Below are 16211 nucleotides of genomic sequence, written 5' to 3' on the forward strand. Positions count from 1 at the left end.
GACAGCGAGGACATAAAAATCAAGGCCAATGGCTCTGCAATCTCCTCCCTTGCTTCCCAGAGAATCCTAGGATAAATGCCATCAGGCCCAGGGGACTTATCTATTTTCACCTTTTCCAGGATTTCCAACACCTCTTCTCTACATACCTCAAAGCCATCCATTCTACTTATTTGTGCCTCTGTATTCTCATCGACAACAATGCCCTGTTCCTGAGTGAATACTGAAGAAAAGTATTCATTCAGTGTCTCCGCAATCTCTTCTGCCTCCACACGCAACTTCCCCCTACTATCCTTGACTGGACCTATTCCTACCCTAGTCATTCTTTTATTCCTAACATACCTATAGAAAGCCTTAGGGTTTTCCCTAATCCTATCTACTAAGGACCTTTCGTGTCCCCTCCTTGCTGCTTTTAGCTCTCTCTTCAGGTCCTTCCTGGCTACCCTATAACTCTCAATCGCCCCAATTGAACCTTCACTTCTCATCTTGGGATAGGCCGCCCTCTTCCATTTAACAAGGGATTCCAATTCCTTATTAAACCACGGCTCCCTCGCACGACCCTTTCCTCCCTGCCTGACAGGTACATAATTATCAAGGACACTCAATAGTTGCTCCTTGAACAAGCTCCACATATCATTTACACTCTTGCCTTGGAGTCTACTTTTCCAAGCCACACATCCTAAGTCATGCCTCACCGCATCATAATTTCCCTGACCCCAGCTATAACTCTTGCCCTGTAGTACACACTTATCCTTCTCCATCACGAGAGTAAAAATCACCAAATTATGGTCACTACCCCCAAAGAGTAGTGATATAGAAAAAATTCTGAATCACAGAAGAGAACTGAGTAAGAATTGTGAAAGTAATGTGGTAGATATTGACAAGACATTACTTGTGTAACCGAATCACAAAAAGCTCAATGTTCTGTTTGTGGACACATCGTTGTTCAGAATAAGTGAACTTTGACCATGGTGAAACTTCTTGTGATTAGAAAAAGCAAGATCCTTATTGCTTTAGAAATGTGAAAACTTTCCAAATGTATTAATGCTTGGATGACAATCACATTTCAGAAAGCATTTATGGTCTTCTAATTGTAGAAGGATAAAGTAGAACAAGAAACTGGTACTTTTGATGGAGTGTGCCATTTGCTGAATTGTTGGAATCCTTCACAGTTGAGCGTCCAACTTCTGTTATCTAACACCACCTCTATCATTCAACTCCGAGAGTAGCATTCATACCGTTATGCAATACTGCAAGAAGCAGATTCATTGTAAGCTGGTCTTTGTTGTGGATTCAGAAGTTATGAATGGTTTAATATCAACTGAAATCTGAAATGCAATAGCTGTTCTAGAAATTGGTTTAATATTGGTTCAGTACAAGTTGAGAAGGTGATTGATGAGATTGGTGGTTTGAATGAAGTGGAGTTTGGCATTCTTGGTTTTAGTTGATTTTGACATCTATAGAGAGATGACTAGTGCAGACTTTTTTTTCTCAACTTTGCAATGGAGGCTGCTTTGGATATAAGTGAGGTGCTTCAGAACAGAAAACTTCCAAATTAGAGGTGTAATTGGGTGCTTTGCATCACTTTGCATTGAAAGGTGTGATTCATATATATAAATATTGAGTTTGGTTTTTAAGCTAGTGGCAAATGGTTATTGGTCTTTTTTTGTGAAATGATCTAAGAATTATAGAATCATGGAGTTATACAGCATGGAAACACACCCTTTGGTCCATCTGGTACGCACTGACCAGATATCCTAAACTGATCTAGTCCCATTTGCCAGCGTTCGGCCCCTATCCCTCTAAACCCTTCCTATTCGCATACCCATCCAGATGCCTTTTACATGTTGTAATTGTATCCGCCACCTCCATTTCCTCTGGCAACTCGTTCCGTACACACACTACCCTCTGTGAGAAAAAGTTGCCCCTCAGATCCCTTTTAAATATTTTCCCTCTCACCTTAAACCTATGCCCTCTATTTTGGATTTTTCTATCCTAGGATAAAGACCATGGCTATTCACCCTAACCATGCTCCTCATGATTTATAAACCCCTATAAAGTCACCCCACAACTTCCAACGCTCCAGGGAAAAAAGCCGCAGCCTATTCAGCCTCTCCCTCTAGCTCAAATCTTCCAGTCCAGGCAACATCCTTGTAAATCTTTTTTGAACCCTTCCAAGTTTAACAACGTCATTCCTAAAGCAGGAAAACCAGAATTGAACACAATGTTCTGAAAGTTCTGTACAGCTTACCAATATACTGTACAGCCACAATGTAATCCCAGCTCCTCTACTAAATGCACTGACCAATAAAGGCAAGTGTGCCAAATGCCACCTTCACCACCCGGTCTCTTTGTTCAGCAAACTCCCCTGGGCTGTACAATTAACTGTGTAAGTCCACAATTTAATTATGTCAGTCTTTCTGGAACCATGATTGCAAGCCAGTATGTGTTGCAGAACGGATGACTGGAGGCCTCCTGGAGAGTTGATAGAGGTTTGCCTATATTGTGGGATTGATGATGAGCAAGAAAAGGGAACAAAGCCATTAACTTAACAGAAGCTTGGTAGAGCAGTTTTAAACAAAAATGTTAAAAGCATTTGATTTCACTTTGAAGGTGACCTGGCTGAAGTCGGGTATAAGAATAGTTTCTCCAGACAAAATTTGTTCAGGGCAATCAAGAGACTAAGTTACCTCACTGTAAGAGTTTTAATTTGTGGAAACATCCAGACCAAGAGTGTTTATTTAGAAATCAGTATAGTTTATCCATTAAAAATAGCTATTCAACCCTGCACCACCATTCTCAAAGATTATTGCTGATCTGCACCAAGCCTCGACTCCTCATTTGTGCCAGCTCTGCATAGCCCTCAACTCTTTTATTTCAAAATCTATCTACCTCCTATTTAAATACTTTCAGTGACTAGCCACTACAATACTCTAGCATAGAGAATTCCAGATATTTGCAACTCTCTCTGATGGAAGGAATTTCTTTGTTTAAGCGAGAGTCCCCTTAATTTGTAACTGTGCCCTGTAGTCTTGAGATTCACCCACTAATGGAAGCAACTTCTCAACATCTACCCGGTCAAGCCCCTCAGCATCTTGTATATTTCAATAAGATCTCTCCTCATTCTTCTAAATGCTAACGAATAAATGCATAATCTATTTAGCTGTTCTTGATATCTCAACAGCTTCATCCCAGGAATCAACCTAGTAAATCACTAATGAACTACCTTAAATGACAATGCATCCTTTCTTAACTGCAGTGATTTCTCACTACTCCAGGTGAAGCCTCACTAATACCCTGTACAGTTTCACAAAAATACCCTACTTTTAAACTCCAACTTCCTAGCAATGAAGGACAAAATTTCATTTGCTGCCTTAATTACTTGCTGCATCTGCATGCTATCTTTTTGTGTTTCAAGTATAAGAATGCCCAGTTCCCTCTGTGCTGCACATTTTTAAAGTATTGCTTCATTTAAATAATAGTCTGCCTTTTGATTCTTCCTACCAAAATGCATGATATCTCACTTTCCTACATTAACTACCATCTGCCAAGTTTTGCTTACTTGCTTCACTCAACCTATCTGTATCCCCTTGCAGATTCCTTATGTCCTCATCAAAACATGCTCTCCAACCAACTTTTGCGTCATCAGCAAAATTGGATAATTTACACTCGACCAAGTCATGAAAAAGACAGTAACTAATTGAGGCACAAGGAGTGATCCTTACCCCACTTCACTAGGTACATCTTTCCAAACTAAAAAAAGGACTTATTTAATTGTGACTCTGTTTTCTGTGTGTTAGCTCGCCCTCAATCCATGCTGACACATTACCCCCAATGCCCAGAGTTCCTTTTATGTACAAAACTTTTTTTAATGTGGCACCATATCATACACCTTCTGGAAATCCAAATACACTCCATCTGCTAGTTCTCCTTTATCAACTCTGCTTGTTCTCAAAAAAATCTCTAATATATTGGTCAAACATGATCTCCCTTTCTCAAAACTACGTCGACTGTGTTTGATTACATTAAACTTTCTGAATGTTCTGCTATTTCTTCCTTAATAATGGACTTCAGAAGTTTCCCAATGTCAGATATTAGGCTCACTGACCTATAGTTTCCTGTTTCCCTCCCTTCTTGAACAGAGACCTTACATTGCTTAAACCCTCCAAGAATCCAGTGAGTTTTGGAATATTTCAACCAATGAGTCTGCTATCTCTGCAGCCATATGCTTCAAAATGCTTGAATGCAGGTCATCAGGTCCTGGCATCCTGTCTGCCTCTCAGCCTCATTAATTTGTCAAATATTCATGATAGAGACTGTTACAAGACCTTTCCTTCTATTAGCACCTTGTTTATCTGATATCTATGGAAAGTTATGGTGTCCTTTACTTTGAAGATTGATTCAAAATACAGAAGAACCTCGATTATCCGAACGAGATGGGTGGGCACTATTTCGCTCAGATAATTGATTATTCGGTTAATTGATTTCCTTTGGGGCTCGGAGTTTTCTGTGAAGTCTGCTCCCTGTTCAGGAGACTAGGCAGCAGCACACTGCGCTCGAGCCTCCACCGCCCCGTTCGGTCCCACCCCGCCCCAGTGCCATCACCCCTGCCCACTCCCCCGTCCATCCCCACACGCCGTTCATGCCCCTGCGCCCCCATCCGATTCTTTCTTTCTCTCACTCACTCACTCACTCACTCACTCACACCTGGGGCAGCCCCATACACCAACAGCTGCTGCCTTTGTGGGGTAAGTCTCCAAATAACGCGCACATCTTTTTGACAGGTTCCACCACTGCCCTGTACAGGACAATGTTGGAGATTATCTGGGGAAGGGGGGTTTAGGATTCACCCATGTGTAGAACTCCAGGGAAAGTGTGGGGAGAGAGGGAGAGGGCGGGAGGTCAGTCATCCAGAGATGGTGCCTGGACTGTTCTCAGCAGCATATCAGTGAGCCGAGTTTGTTTTTAATCATTATACCTACAAACAAAAGAAACGATCAGGATTGAAACAGCTCTTTGACGTAATGCTTTTATAGGGACCTTGAGATCCCCTTCGGATAATCCAATATTCAGATAATTGATATTAGGACAATCGAGGTTCCTCTCTATTGCTTTAAAATATGTACCGTTTCCCTGTTCCCATTTTCAGTTCTTCAGTTGCATCCTGAGTCCCTCACTCAATTTAGCTACACTTTTTATGTATGACTGAAGAAGCTCTCGCTTTTTGTTTTTATATTTATTGCCAGTTTTCTTTCATAGTTAATTTTCTCTCCCTGTCAGCGCTTTTTAGTCATAGAACTGCTGGCTCCAAAGGAACCCAATCCTCTGATATACAGCTAGAATTTGCAATTTTGTGTGCCTTAATTTCTGTCTGGATACGTTCTTTGACAGTCTCTGTTTGCCATGCGTGGTCTACCTTTCTGATAAGAATACATTTGAGCTGATCATGACAAAATATCTGCATAAATGTCTGCCATTGCTCATCTACCTATGTCCCTGTTTGTCTATTTTCCAGGCCCACTTCAGGCAACTCTTTCTTCATACCCTGTAATCGGTCTTTACTTAAGTTTTTTAAAATTCATTCGTGGGATGAGGGCATCTCTGGCTAGTTGAGCGCACTGGTTTGAAACTTAATTTTTGCTCCCTTAAACTGAATTTGAAATTCTACCATGATGTGATTGCAGCCTCAGGCAACTGTCTGTGCAGAGTTTGCACATTTTCCTTGTTTCTGCGTGGGTTTCCTCCAGGTGTTCCAGTTTCCTTCACAGTCCAAAGATGTGCAAGTTAGCTTGATTGGCCATGCTAGATTGCCCATAATTTCCAGGGATGTGTAGGCTAAGTGAATTAGCTATGGGAAATGCAGGGTTACAGGGATAAGGTAGGGGTGCTTGGTCTGGGTGGGATGCTGTTCGGAGGGTCGATGTTGACTTGATGGGCCTAATGACAGCCTTCCACACTGTAGGGAATCTATGATACTAACCCCTCGAAGATCCTTCATTATTTATCTCGTATTAATCCTACCTCAATACACAAATCGCCTGTTGTCAGGTAAGTCATTAACCTGCTGATCTAAGAAACAATCCTTGATGCATTCTGCAATTCACCTTCCATGTTAGCCTTGACCATCTGATTTGTCCAGTCATTGTGCAGAATAAAATCACCTGTAACAATTGGATCCTATGGGCTGTTCGCTTCTTAACTATTTTGCCGTGTGGGACCTTGTCGGAACTATACTGATATCTGTAGAGACTACTTCAACTGTACAAACCTAGTCCCCTCCTTGAAAAATTCAATCACATTTTTTGATATGATCTCCCCTTTGCAAAGCCATGCTGACTATTCTTGATTAATACTTGCCTCTCCAAGTGGAGATTAATTCTGTTCATCAGAATCTTTTCCAATAGCTTCCTGACTATGTATGTTAGACTCACTGACCTGTAGTTTCCGCGTTTGATCCTACCACCCATCTTGAATAATGGTACCACATTCACTGTCCTCTAGCACCCTTCCTGTGGCTAACCAGGATTTGAAAATTAATCTCGGAGCCCCTGTAATCTCCTCCCTTGCTTTCCACAGTTATTTGTGACACATCTCATTTGGGCCTGGGATTTATCCACTTTCAAACCTGCTGAAACCACCTGCCTCTTGATGCTAATTTGTTCACAATTATTATTGCCCCTACCCTACATCATACTTCTCTATAATGAATACAGATGTAAAACTCATTTAAAACTGCAGCTGTGTCCTCTGACTCCACACAGAGATTGTCACTTTGGTCCTGAATGGGCCCTACTGTTTTCCTGGTTATTCTGTTCATAAATCAGCTGGATGTCTATCAGGTAGTGAAATGTTTGATTGATTTTATGTACTGCTAGGGGAAGTTAAGAGGTTTGTAAGCTCTCATGCCATCAAAAAGTGATTTAAAGACTTAACAGCCATCTAGGTTTATGTAGTACATCGCATCAGTTATAGTTTAGTTTAGATTAGATTACTTACAGTGTCCACACCAACCCGCCGAAGCGCAACCCACACAGACCCATTCTCCTACATTTCACCCCTTCACCTAACACTACAGGCAATTTAGCATGGCCAATTCACCTAACCTGCACATTTTTGGACTGTGGGAAGAAACGGGAGCACCTGGAGGAAACCCATGCTGACAAGGGGAGAATGTGCAAACTCCACACAGTCAGTCGCCTGAGGCAGGAATTGAACCGGGTCTCTGGCGCTGTGAGGCAACAGTGCTAACCACTGTGCCACCGTGCTGCCCATTGCCTTATAGTTGTAGAGATGTACAGCAAGGAAACAGACCCTTTGGTCCAACTCGTCCATGCTGACCAGATATCCTAAACTAATTTAGTCCCATTTGCCTGCAATTGGCTCATATCCCTCTAAACCCTTCCTATTTATATGTCCATCCAGATGCCTTTTAAATTGTAATTGTACCAAACTCCACCACTTCCTCTGGCAGTTCATTCCATACACTTACTACTCTCTGCATGAAAAAATGTCCCTTTGGTCCCTTTTAAATCTTTTTCTTCTCACCCTAAACCTCTGCCCATACATTGTATGACACTTTGATCTTTTACTTATAAATTCTGTGTCCTATGTATCCTGCCCCACATGCTACCTGTTGAGGGAGCAGCACTCTGTCAGCTTGTACTTTCAAATAAACCTGTTGGACTACAACCTGGTTTTCATAGAATCATATTGTGATTTTTAACTTCATCAAAAAGACAGGTTAGAATTCTTCACAGCATTAAAAAAAAGAACATAAGCATTTTACTTTTTCTATTATATTTTGTGGATATGTTCACTGGAATATGTTGTATGAAAGTTAGACAAATGAAGGTTAATGTACATCAGTCTGACCTTTTTGATGTTGCTTGTATTGCCTTCCATTTAGTAAAAGCTCCTGTCCCATCAGAATTTGCAAGGTGCATCCTGATTGGAATTAATTGAGGGTCCACTGTAAGTCTAAAGGTTACACTGGAATTAAAATGGCTGATTTGATACAATAATTTGAACTCTAGTGTAAATGTAACATAAGAAACATAGGCATGGGAATTTCCACTTTTGTTTGCACTAGCTTACTGTATCTTGAATATTGTTATTTTCAGGTAGCCTGGGAACTATAATGTAGCTGTCCGAGATTATGGTGATCCTATATTGGGAGGTTTCCTGACCAAGTAAGGCAGACATACTGAAGTAATATGATAGAATGACAATTTAAAATATCTTGCACGTCCTGAACTGCTGCAGATCTCGTAGCAATATAGTTTGTTTGAGATGCAAGCAACTTTTAGTCCTTCCCTGAAACCTGACATTCTCTGTTATAGAATATATATTTGCTTCTGTGTCAGCATGGGTTTGTTTCATATTTTTTAGATTAGATTAGATTCCTTACAGTGTGGAAACAGGCCCTTCGGCCCAACTAGTCCACACCGACCCTCCGAAGAGTAACCCACCCAGAACTATTTCCCTTCTAACACTAACACTAGTGGGCAATTTAGCATGGCCAATTCACCTGACCTGCACATCTTTGGATTGTGGGAGGACCTACAGTTTGTAATAATGCCGAGAACTGTAGATTCACAAAGGACCTCCATGGAACTTCAATACCACAATGTGAACACTTGTAACAATACTGAAGGCCAGGCAGCCAGGTGCAAAAGAAATAGAAATACAACAGTGTTTCAGCATCTTGAATAATTTGTGATCAAAGAATCTCTGAATAATACTGTTGGCAATAATGTTGTTGAGGGTACTGATGCAATCAACGTATGTGTAGGCTGGGGTGCATGCTGACTTGAGCTCGGACATTGAAGTCAGCTTGAATTTACCCAAGACAATGATAAACTACTACATTATCCTTCAAATCCTGGACATCAAAGACCCAGTTGTAGGAAAATCTGACATATACAACAGCTAGCAAGAATTACAAGCTCATCCAGGGAAGGAAAAGGTTCATGCCCAAAAGCTTATTTCATGAACCTTTTCCTTCCCTGGATGAGCTTGTAATTCTTGCTGGCTGTTGTATATGTCAGATTTTCCTACAACTGGGTCTTTGATGTCCAGGATTTGAAGGATAATGTCGTAGTTTATCATTGTCTTGGGTAAATTCAAGCTGACTTCAATGTCCGAGCTCAAATCAGCATGCGCCCCCGCCTACACATATGTTGATTGCATCAGTACCCTCAATAACATTATTGCCAACAGTATTATTCAGAGATTCTTTGATCACAAATTGTTCAAGATGCTGAAACTGTTGTATTTCTATTTCTTTTGCACCTAGCTGCCTGGCCTTCAGTATTGTTACAAGTGTTCACATTGTGGTATTGAAGTTCCATAGAGGTCCTTTGTGAATCACAGTTCTTCGCATTATTACAAAACTGTAGATCTTGCAAAGTTTTGTATAAGCAAATGTTGGTATGAGCTACCTCTTGTGGTGCTTTTACATTACATGAAGCTCTTTTAGTTCTGTCACTACAGCACCCTTTTGTCTTTATGTGGAAGGGATTTTAACCAGTGCAAATATGGGAAGGATGTTAACAGGTTAAAAACTCAAACCTGAACCCAATCCACTTCAAAACAGCCATGGCTGGGAGCTGTGCGACCAACTTGCTTCTAGGATGTGTGTTTGTCCTGGTTTCTCATGTTTATTCAGGCTATTGGTGTTAAATTTAATAGATTCTCTACCCATACCACCATGTTTCCAATTCCCCTTCCAGCCTGTGATTGCTCATGCTCCTGCTCCCTGGTCTTCCACCAGGTCTTTTGATTACTTTAGTCTCCTAGCTTGATCCATTTCTTTGGCCTTATAAATCCACCTTCTTGTCTTTGAAATCTGAGCACCTCCTCTCCAGCTGTTCTTTTCCCTTTCTGGCCTTCCATTTCAGTTTCCTTCCCTGCACCTCTGATTTTCCCCATAGTCTTTCTGAACCAACCTTTCCTGCCTGACAGTGACATGATGCCAAAATGTTAACAGTATTTCGGTTTGTCTTGCTACGACTTAAAAATCTGGACAGTAAATAATTTGCCACATGATGATGGTTTACTTGTCAGTAACAATTTCTGGAAACTTGATTAGCCCTTTGTCTTTCAAATAAAAGTTGGCATATTTGTTTTACAGTTCATACTTTGATGAGAAAGGTTTGGTTCGACAGCAGTTGGATTCATTTGATGAATTCATACAAATGTCAGTGCAGAGAATTGTGGAAGATGCTCCTCCAATAGATCTCCAAGCTGAAGCACAGCATACTTCTGGGGAAGTAGAAGAGCCGGTAAGAAAAACTCCAAAAGAAAACATTGTTATATTTTTATCAGTTGAAATGGACAGATGTATAATATATATGTGTTATTTTTGTGTTCCAGCCCAGGTTCTTACTAAAATTTGAACAAATCTATTTATCCAAACCAACACATTGGGAAAGGGATGGGGCACCATCTCCAATGATGCCAAATGAAGCTAGATTACGAAATCTTACGTAAGTTTCTTTGGATGCATTACAGAGCACAAATAATTTTTATCAACTTCTCAAAAAAATGAGTTGTGAGTTGGGATTTGCGATTTTGCATTTGACTTTTTACAGATATTCAGCCCCTCTCTATGTGGACATCACAAAGACAGTGATTAAGGAGGGAGAGGAGCAGATGCAAACCCAACATCAGAAAACGTTTATAGGAAAGATTCCTATCATGCTTCGATCCACATATTGTCTTCTTAGTGGTCTGACAGATCGTGATCTCTGTGAGCTCAATGAATGCCCACTGGATCCTGGTGGATATTTCATCATCAATGGATCAGAAAAGGTACAGAATTTGTAGTTGTCTTATAAAATATTTGGCAAATTAAGGAGATTTCAGAATAATTCATTCTAACGAAATCTAAATTTTTTCAAGACATTCAATGCCAATTAGTGATCTAGATGAATACTAATGTATAAATGAGTTACTTTGGTTTTCATATCGCAACAATTGCAAAGAAAGCAAATCTGTATAGATACATTGTAAATGTTCGCCGTATAAAGTGCTTACCAGTAAAATAGGTTTGATGTGGGAGTTTTGAGATGTCTGATTTTATTACCATCCTTTAATTAAAATGTCGATGCATAATGGTCTTGTGTACCAAAGTCCCAGAAAACTAATGTGACTCATCTGTTATCATTATTGTACCATCTTGACTACTTAAGGTGTCTCTGGCAAGACTTAGATAAAGGTCCCAAAGGGCCTTTGGTACATAGTACCATAGTGAGATTAATTATTTCTCCAAGACATGGGGCTGTTAAACCCAAAGAGTATGTCAAGGGCATTCATATGGGCTTCACTTAACATAACTTTCTCCACCTGTAACTTGTACTTTACATGAGTAACTGTTGGAGAGGTATGACCTTTATTCTCAAGCCTCTTGATATGTTTCACAGCTAGCATTATTTATTCTTAACACTCCCTTCTAATTTTCTAGGCTGTCTGCCAAAATGTCTGTTTAGGGCTTTTTTCACATTTTGTTATACAGATTGTTATGCATGTGCCAGCATTCATACACTGATCTCATCATGATTAACCAAGAAATGAAAGCAGTGCAACTATTGATCCATTTAACAGTAGGCACATTATGCAGAATTGCCATACCAACAAAATTTCTTCAGTTTTTTGGAATATATGGATGCTTTTATTAAAAGTAATGTCTTATTAGTATACATGTACTAATGCAATGTTTCCTCTAATTTGCTCAGCAACTCCCATGTGGTTCCTTTAAATTATTGCTCCAGTGTAGCTGTACAAAAAAAGCAAATAAAAATAATCTTCCACGTATTCCAAAAAAACAAAGAGCTTTGTTTGCATGGCAGTTCTGCATGATGTGCCTACCGTTAAGTGGATCAATATTTGTGCATTGTTTTCATTTCTTGATTTGACAAGTGAATTTTAAAACATGTTCTGGATTAGTGGTGCTGGAAAAGCACAGCAGTTCAGGCAGCATCAGAGGAGCAGGAAAATCGACGTTTCGCGCAAAAGTCCTTCATCAGGAATACAGGCAGAGTGCCTGAAGGGTGGAGAGATAAATGAGAGGAGGATGGGGGTGGGGAGAAAGTAGCAAAGAGTGCAATGGGTGGATGGGGGTGGGATGAAGGTGATAGGTCAGGGAGGAGGGTGGAGTGGGTAGGTGGAAAAGAAGATAGGCAGGTAGGACAAGTCATGTGCACAGTGCTGAGTTGGAAGTTTGGAACTGAGGTGAGGTGGGGGAAGAGGAAATGAGGAAACTGTAGAAGTCCACATTGATGCCCTGGGATTGAAGTGTTCCGAGACAGAAGATGAGGCGTTCTTCCTCCAGGCATCGGGTGGTGAGGGAGGCTCAGGACCTCCATGTCCTCGGCAGAGTGGGAGGGGGAGTTGAAATGTTGGGCCACAGGGTGGTGTGGTTAAAACATGGTATGCCCCCATTAGGATTGTTCCATTACTGTCAAACAGACAGGCTAACAGTCTGTAGATTGACACTAGGTTTGCACTTCCCTACTTTCTTGTAGCTAGTGGAAATCTTCGGAGGAAAAATAGTTTATATCCCTTATATCTTCGAAATGTGTGATCTGAAGGAATTGTAAATTCAGACAACAGTTTTAGCTTGCTTCCTGTCAGAAACTCCTTTGTATCTGTTGAAAAAAAGTTAAGTTCTTATCAGGAATTAACTGTTTCACTGAAAAAAAAATTGTCAAAAAAAATTTTCCTTACTCTGTCCAAAGGCTGAACATATTGATTCCTGTGAAAGGTTGTATAGTGGCAGTGTCACTGGGCTAGTAATCTAGAAGTCCAAGTAAATACTGTGGGGGCATTGATTCAAATCTTGCCACAGCGGCTGGTGAGGTTTCAATTCCATGAACACATATGGAATTTGAAAACCAGTAAACAGTGGTGACTATGAAATTATGACTGATCGTTGCAAAAACCCAACTGAAATGCGTTTCACTGATGTCCTTTTTTTGGAAGGAAATCTGCCATCCTTACCTGGTCTAACCTACATGACTCCAGAAACACAATAATGCGCTTTACTCTTCATTGCCCTCAGAAATGGTTTGGCAAGTTCAAGGGCATTTGTGGATTAGCAACAATTGCTAGCCATGTCAATGATGCCCACTTGCCATGAATAAGCCAAATGACTCAAAAATGTAACAAGATCCACAAACAAAATATGTATTACAATTCTGATGCCATATTTTACATTCTACATTGCTGTAGGTTTCATTCTTATTGATCTTAAGATAAATAAAAGCAGCAGAAGACTATATCACCTAATGAAACCTGCTTTTCCATTCATTGTGGTCCTGGTTGAACTCTGGCTTGAATTCCGCTTATTTACCAGTTTCCCAAATGTCTTGATCCACTGAAAACCAATCCTCTGTTTGTGTCAACCTTTAAGTATGTTCAATTATACCCTTCCACAGTCCTCTGGTTAGAGGATTTCAAAGATACAGTGAGGAATATTCTCCTTGTTTCAGTCCTGATTGATTGATTGACTGTCATCCTGAAATATCTCTTTGATTCAGATTCCCTAGCCAGTGGAAACAACTTCTCAGTTTGTTGCATATTTTGCACAACTTGGCAATTTTTTATTATAGTTTGATTTGATGGTTAAAACCACTGTACATGAATAACAGTAAAATAAATAATTTGTGTTTATAATAAATTAATCATTTTGGACATTTCTAAGGTCCTAATTGCACAGGAGAAAATGGCAACAAACACAGTGTATGTGTTTGCAAAGAAGGACTCCAAATATGCGTACACAGGGGAGTGTCGGTCCTGTTTAGAGAATTCTTCTCGTCCCACAAGTACCATCTGGGTCAGCATGCTAGCAAGAGGAGGACAGGTAGGACTTTGGACAATTTTATTTCCTTGAGTCACTTTTTAAAGTTTCTTTGAACACCGTTCACTCTTAAACTGCTTTCTGTTTTCTCTGTAGGGTGTAAGAAAAAGTGCAATAGGCCAGAGAATTGTTGCTACACTGCCATATATCAGGCAGGAAGTTCCTATAATTATTGTGTTTCGTGCTTTGGGATTTGTGTCTGATCGAGACATTTTGGAGCACATTATCTATGATTTTGATGATCCTGAAATGATGGAAATGGTGAGTTTTAATCTCACTTAAAGTTTTTTGTAAAACTACTTACTTGTGCAGTCATTTTAATGTCTTTCTCTGGTGGAAGTCCTTTTCTTGTGGACAATAGCTGGTGCTAATAAAATTTTAAGCAAATTTTCTGGTTAAGGCCACAGCACATCCTGACTCACTAGAAATTTCAGAATTTGAGAGTCAGAAACACATTTCAAATCAGTTTGAGGTTAGTCTATAGGGTGCTTTATAAAATGTGCTTTAGCCCTGTTTGAGTTGGTGGCATTCAAAATTTGAGTCACCAGGTTGGTGGCTACAAGTTCCTCTCCAAAATCAGAGCACAGAAATCAAAGCTGACATCCATAACAGTACTGAAGGAGAACTGGACTATTAGAGGAGCGAATTACTGCAGATGCAGGAATCTGTACTGAAAACATAAAATGCGGAGATAACAGCCGAGGCAGCAGTGCTAACCACTGTGCCACCGTGCCGCCCACTGAAGGAGAACTGGACTATTAGAGGAGCGAATTACTGCAGATGCAGGAATCTGTACTGAAAACATAAAATGCGGAGATAACAGCTGGTCAGACAGCACCCACCGGAGGGAAAGCAAGCTAATGTATAGATGACTCTTCATCCGTTTCTGCTCAGTTGTTAATTTGAAGCCCCATCTGCACACTCAGGTAGATGTTAAAAATCACATGCATCTACCTTAAAAGAAGATTAGAGGATTATCCCCATTGTCCTGCCCAATATTTATCACTCACTCACTGTCTCTAAACAAATTATCTAATCGTTATCACATTTATTGCTTCTGGAAGCAAATTGACTACCACATTTTCTTGATTTCTAATTGCTTTGAGGTGTCAGATGACTATGTAGGGTGCCTAAATATTTTCACATTACAAGTGCATGCCTGTTCTTTATTGCTGATTATATTCTCTACAGAAATGCTGAGTGAAAGCCAAGGCAGGAAACTGGATTTAAATTTGACAGGAAATAGGTCTAGGTTAAATTACTATGCCCATATATATCAAGCTTACTTGTGTATGTTATATAGGTTACAATCATTACATTTTTATTATAGGTGAAGCCTTCACTGGATGAAGCTTTCGTTATCCAGGAACAAAATGTCGCATTGAATTTTATTGGTTCAAGAGGTGCAAAACCTGGTGTAACAAAAGAGAAGAGAATTAAATATGCAAAGGAAATCCTGCAGAAGGAGGTGCTGCCACATGTTGGAGTCAGTGACTTCTGTGAGACTAAGAAAGCTTATTTCTTGGGGTACGTTATTGAGTACTTAAGTGAGAATTGTAGTTTCAGAGAAAAGAAAACTATTTTCTTAAACTTACCAAAAATAAACAGACTCAGCTAAAAGCATGCTTCAGATGCAATGTACAATGTGATATAGAACTGATTTGTATGGGTTAGCAAGAGTTGCAAACAATGTTTAATACTTTTGAAACCAAGGCTGTGTGCAGTGATTGGTAGTTACAAGTTTTGGCGTGGTCAGTAGTTTGAACTTGCAAAAGATGCCAAGTTGTTCAAATGTGCTTAGTCCTGTGACTTTTAATTTGGAAAAATAATCAATTGATTGCTCTTTCCAACAATTAAACTTGAAAACAATTGATTTTCCAATTGCGAGAGATGTCATAAAGATGTTTCATTTTTTTGCATAATGTATCTAATTCTAATTTGTCAAACCATATTTTATGAATAAGCATTTTAGAGTACTAGTAACTTAAAACTAATTCAAGTTTTCTTTGTTTAGTTACATGGTTCATCGATTACTATTGGCTGCTTTAGGCCGAAGAGAATTGGATGACAGAGATCATTATGGGAACAAAAGGCTAGACCTGGCTGGACCATTGCTTGCTTTCCTGTTTAGAGGGTAATGAGAGCAGTGTAATGAAATATAAACTTATTTATTCTTTTTTTAATAGAATCCCTACAGTGTGGAAGCAGGGCGTTCAGCAACAAGTCCACACTGACCCCTCCAAAGTTAAACACACCCAGACCCATTCCCCTCTCCTATTATCCTGTGTTTACTCTTGACTAATGCACCTAACCTATACATTACTGAACACTGGGGGAAATTTTAGCATGGCCAATC

At 39.9% G+C, this 16211-nt stretch overlaps 1 protein-coding gene across 2 annotated transcripts in view; it reads left to right on the forward strand.

Moving 5' to 3' along the window:
• polr2b (RNA polymerase II subunit B) overlaps positions 1-16211 on the forward strand; it is a 50069-nt gene that overhangs the window by 7729 nt on the left and 26129 nt on the right. The window contains exons 1-8 of one of the 2 annotated variants that reach the window (XM_043674271.1): positions 8141-8186; positions 10130-10280; positions 10372-10484; positions 10590-10809; positions 13700-13858; positions 13952-14116; positions 15186-15382; positions 15870-15989. In XM_043674271.1, the coding sequence (XP_043530206.1) occupies positions 10194-10280; positions 10372-10484; positions 10590-10809; positions 13700-13858; positions 13952-14116; positions 15186-15382; positions 15870-15989 (1061 nt within the window). In that variant the 5' untranslated portion in view covers positions 8141-8186; positions 10130-10193. Of the gene's footprint in view, positions 1-8140; positions 8187-10129; positions 10281-10371; positions 10485-10589; positions 10810-13699; positions 13859-13951; positions 14117-15185; positions 15383-15869; positions 15990-16211 lie in introns of those variants that run through there. The other variant, XM_043674270.1, reaches the window with a different exon arrangement.

This window comes from Chiloscyllium plagiosum, chromosome 32 (assembly GCF_004010195.1).
Source record: "Chiloscyllium plagiosum isolate BGI_BamShark_2017 chromosome 32, ASM401019v2, whole genome shotgun sequence".
NCBI lineage: Eukaryota > Metazoa > Chordata > Chondrichthyes > Orectolobiformes > Hemiscylliidae > Chiloscyllium > Chiloscyllium plagiosum.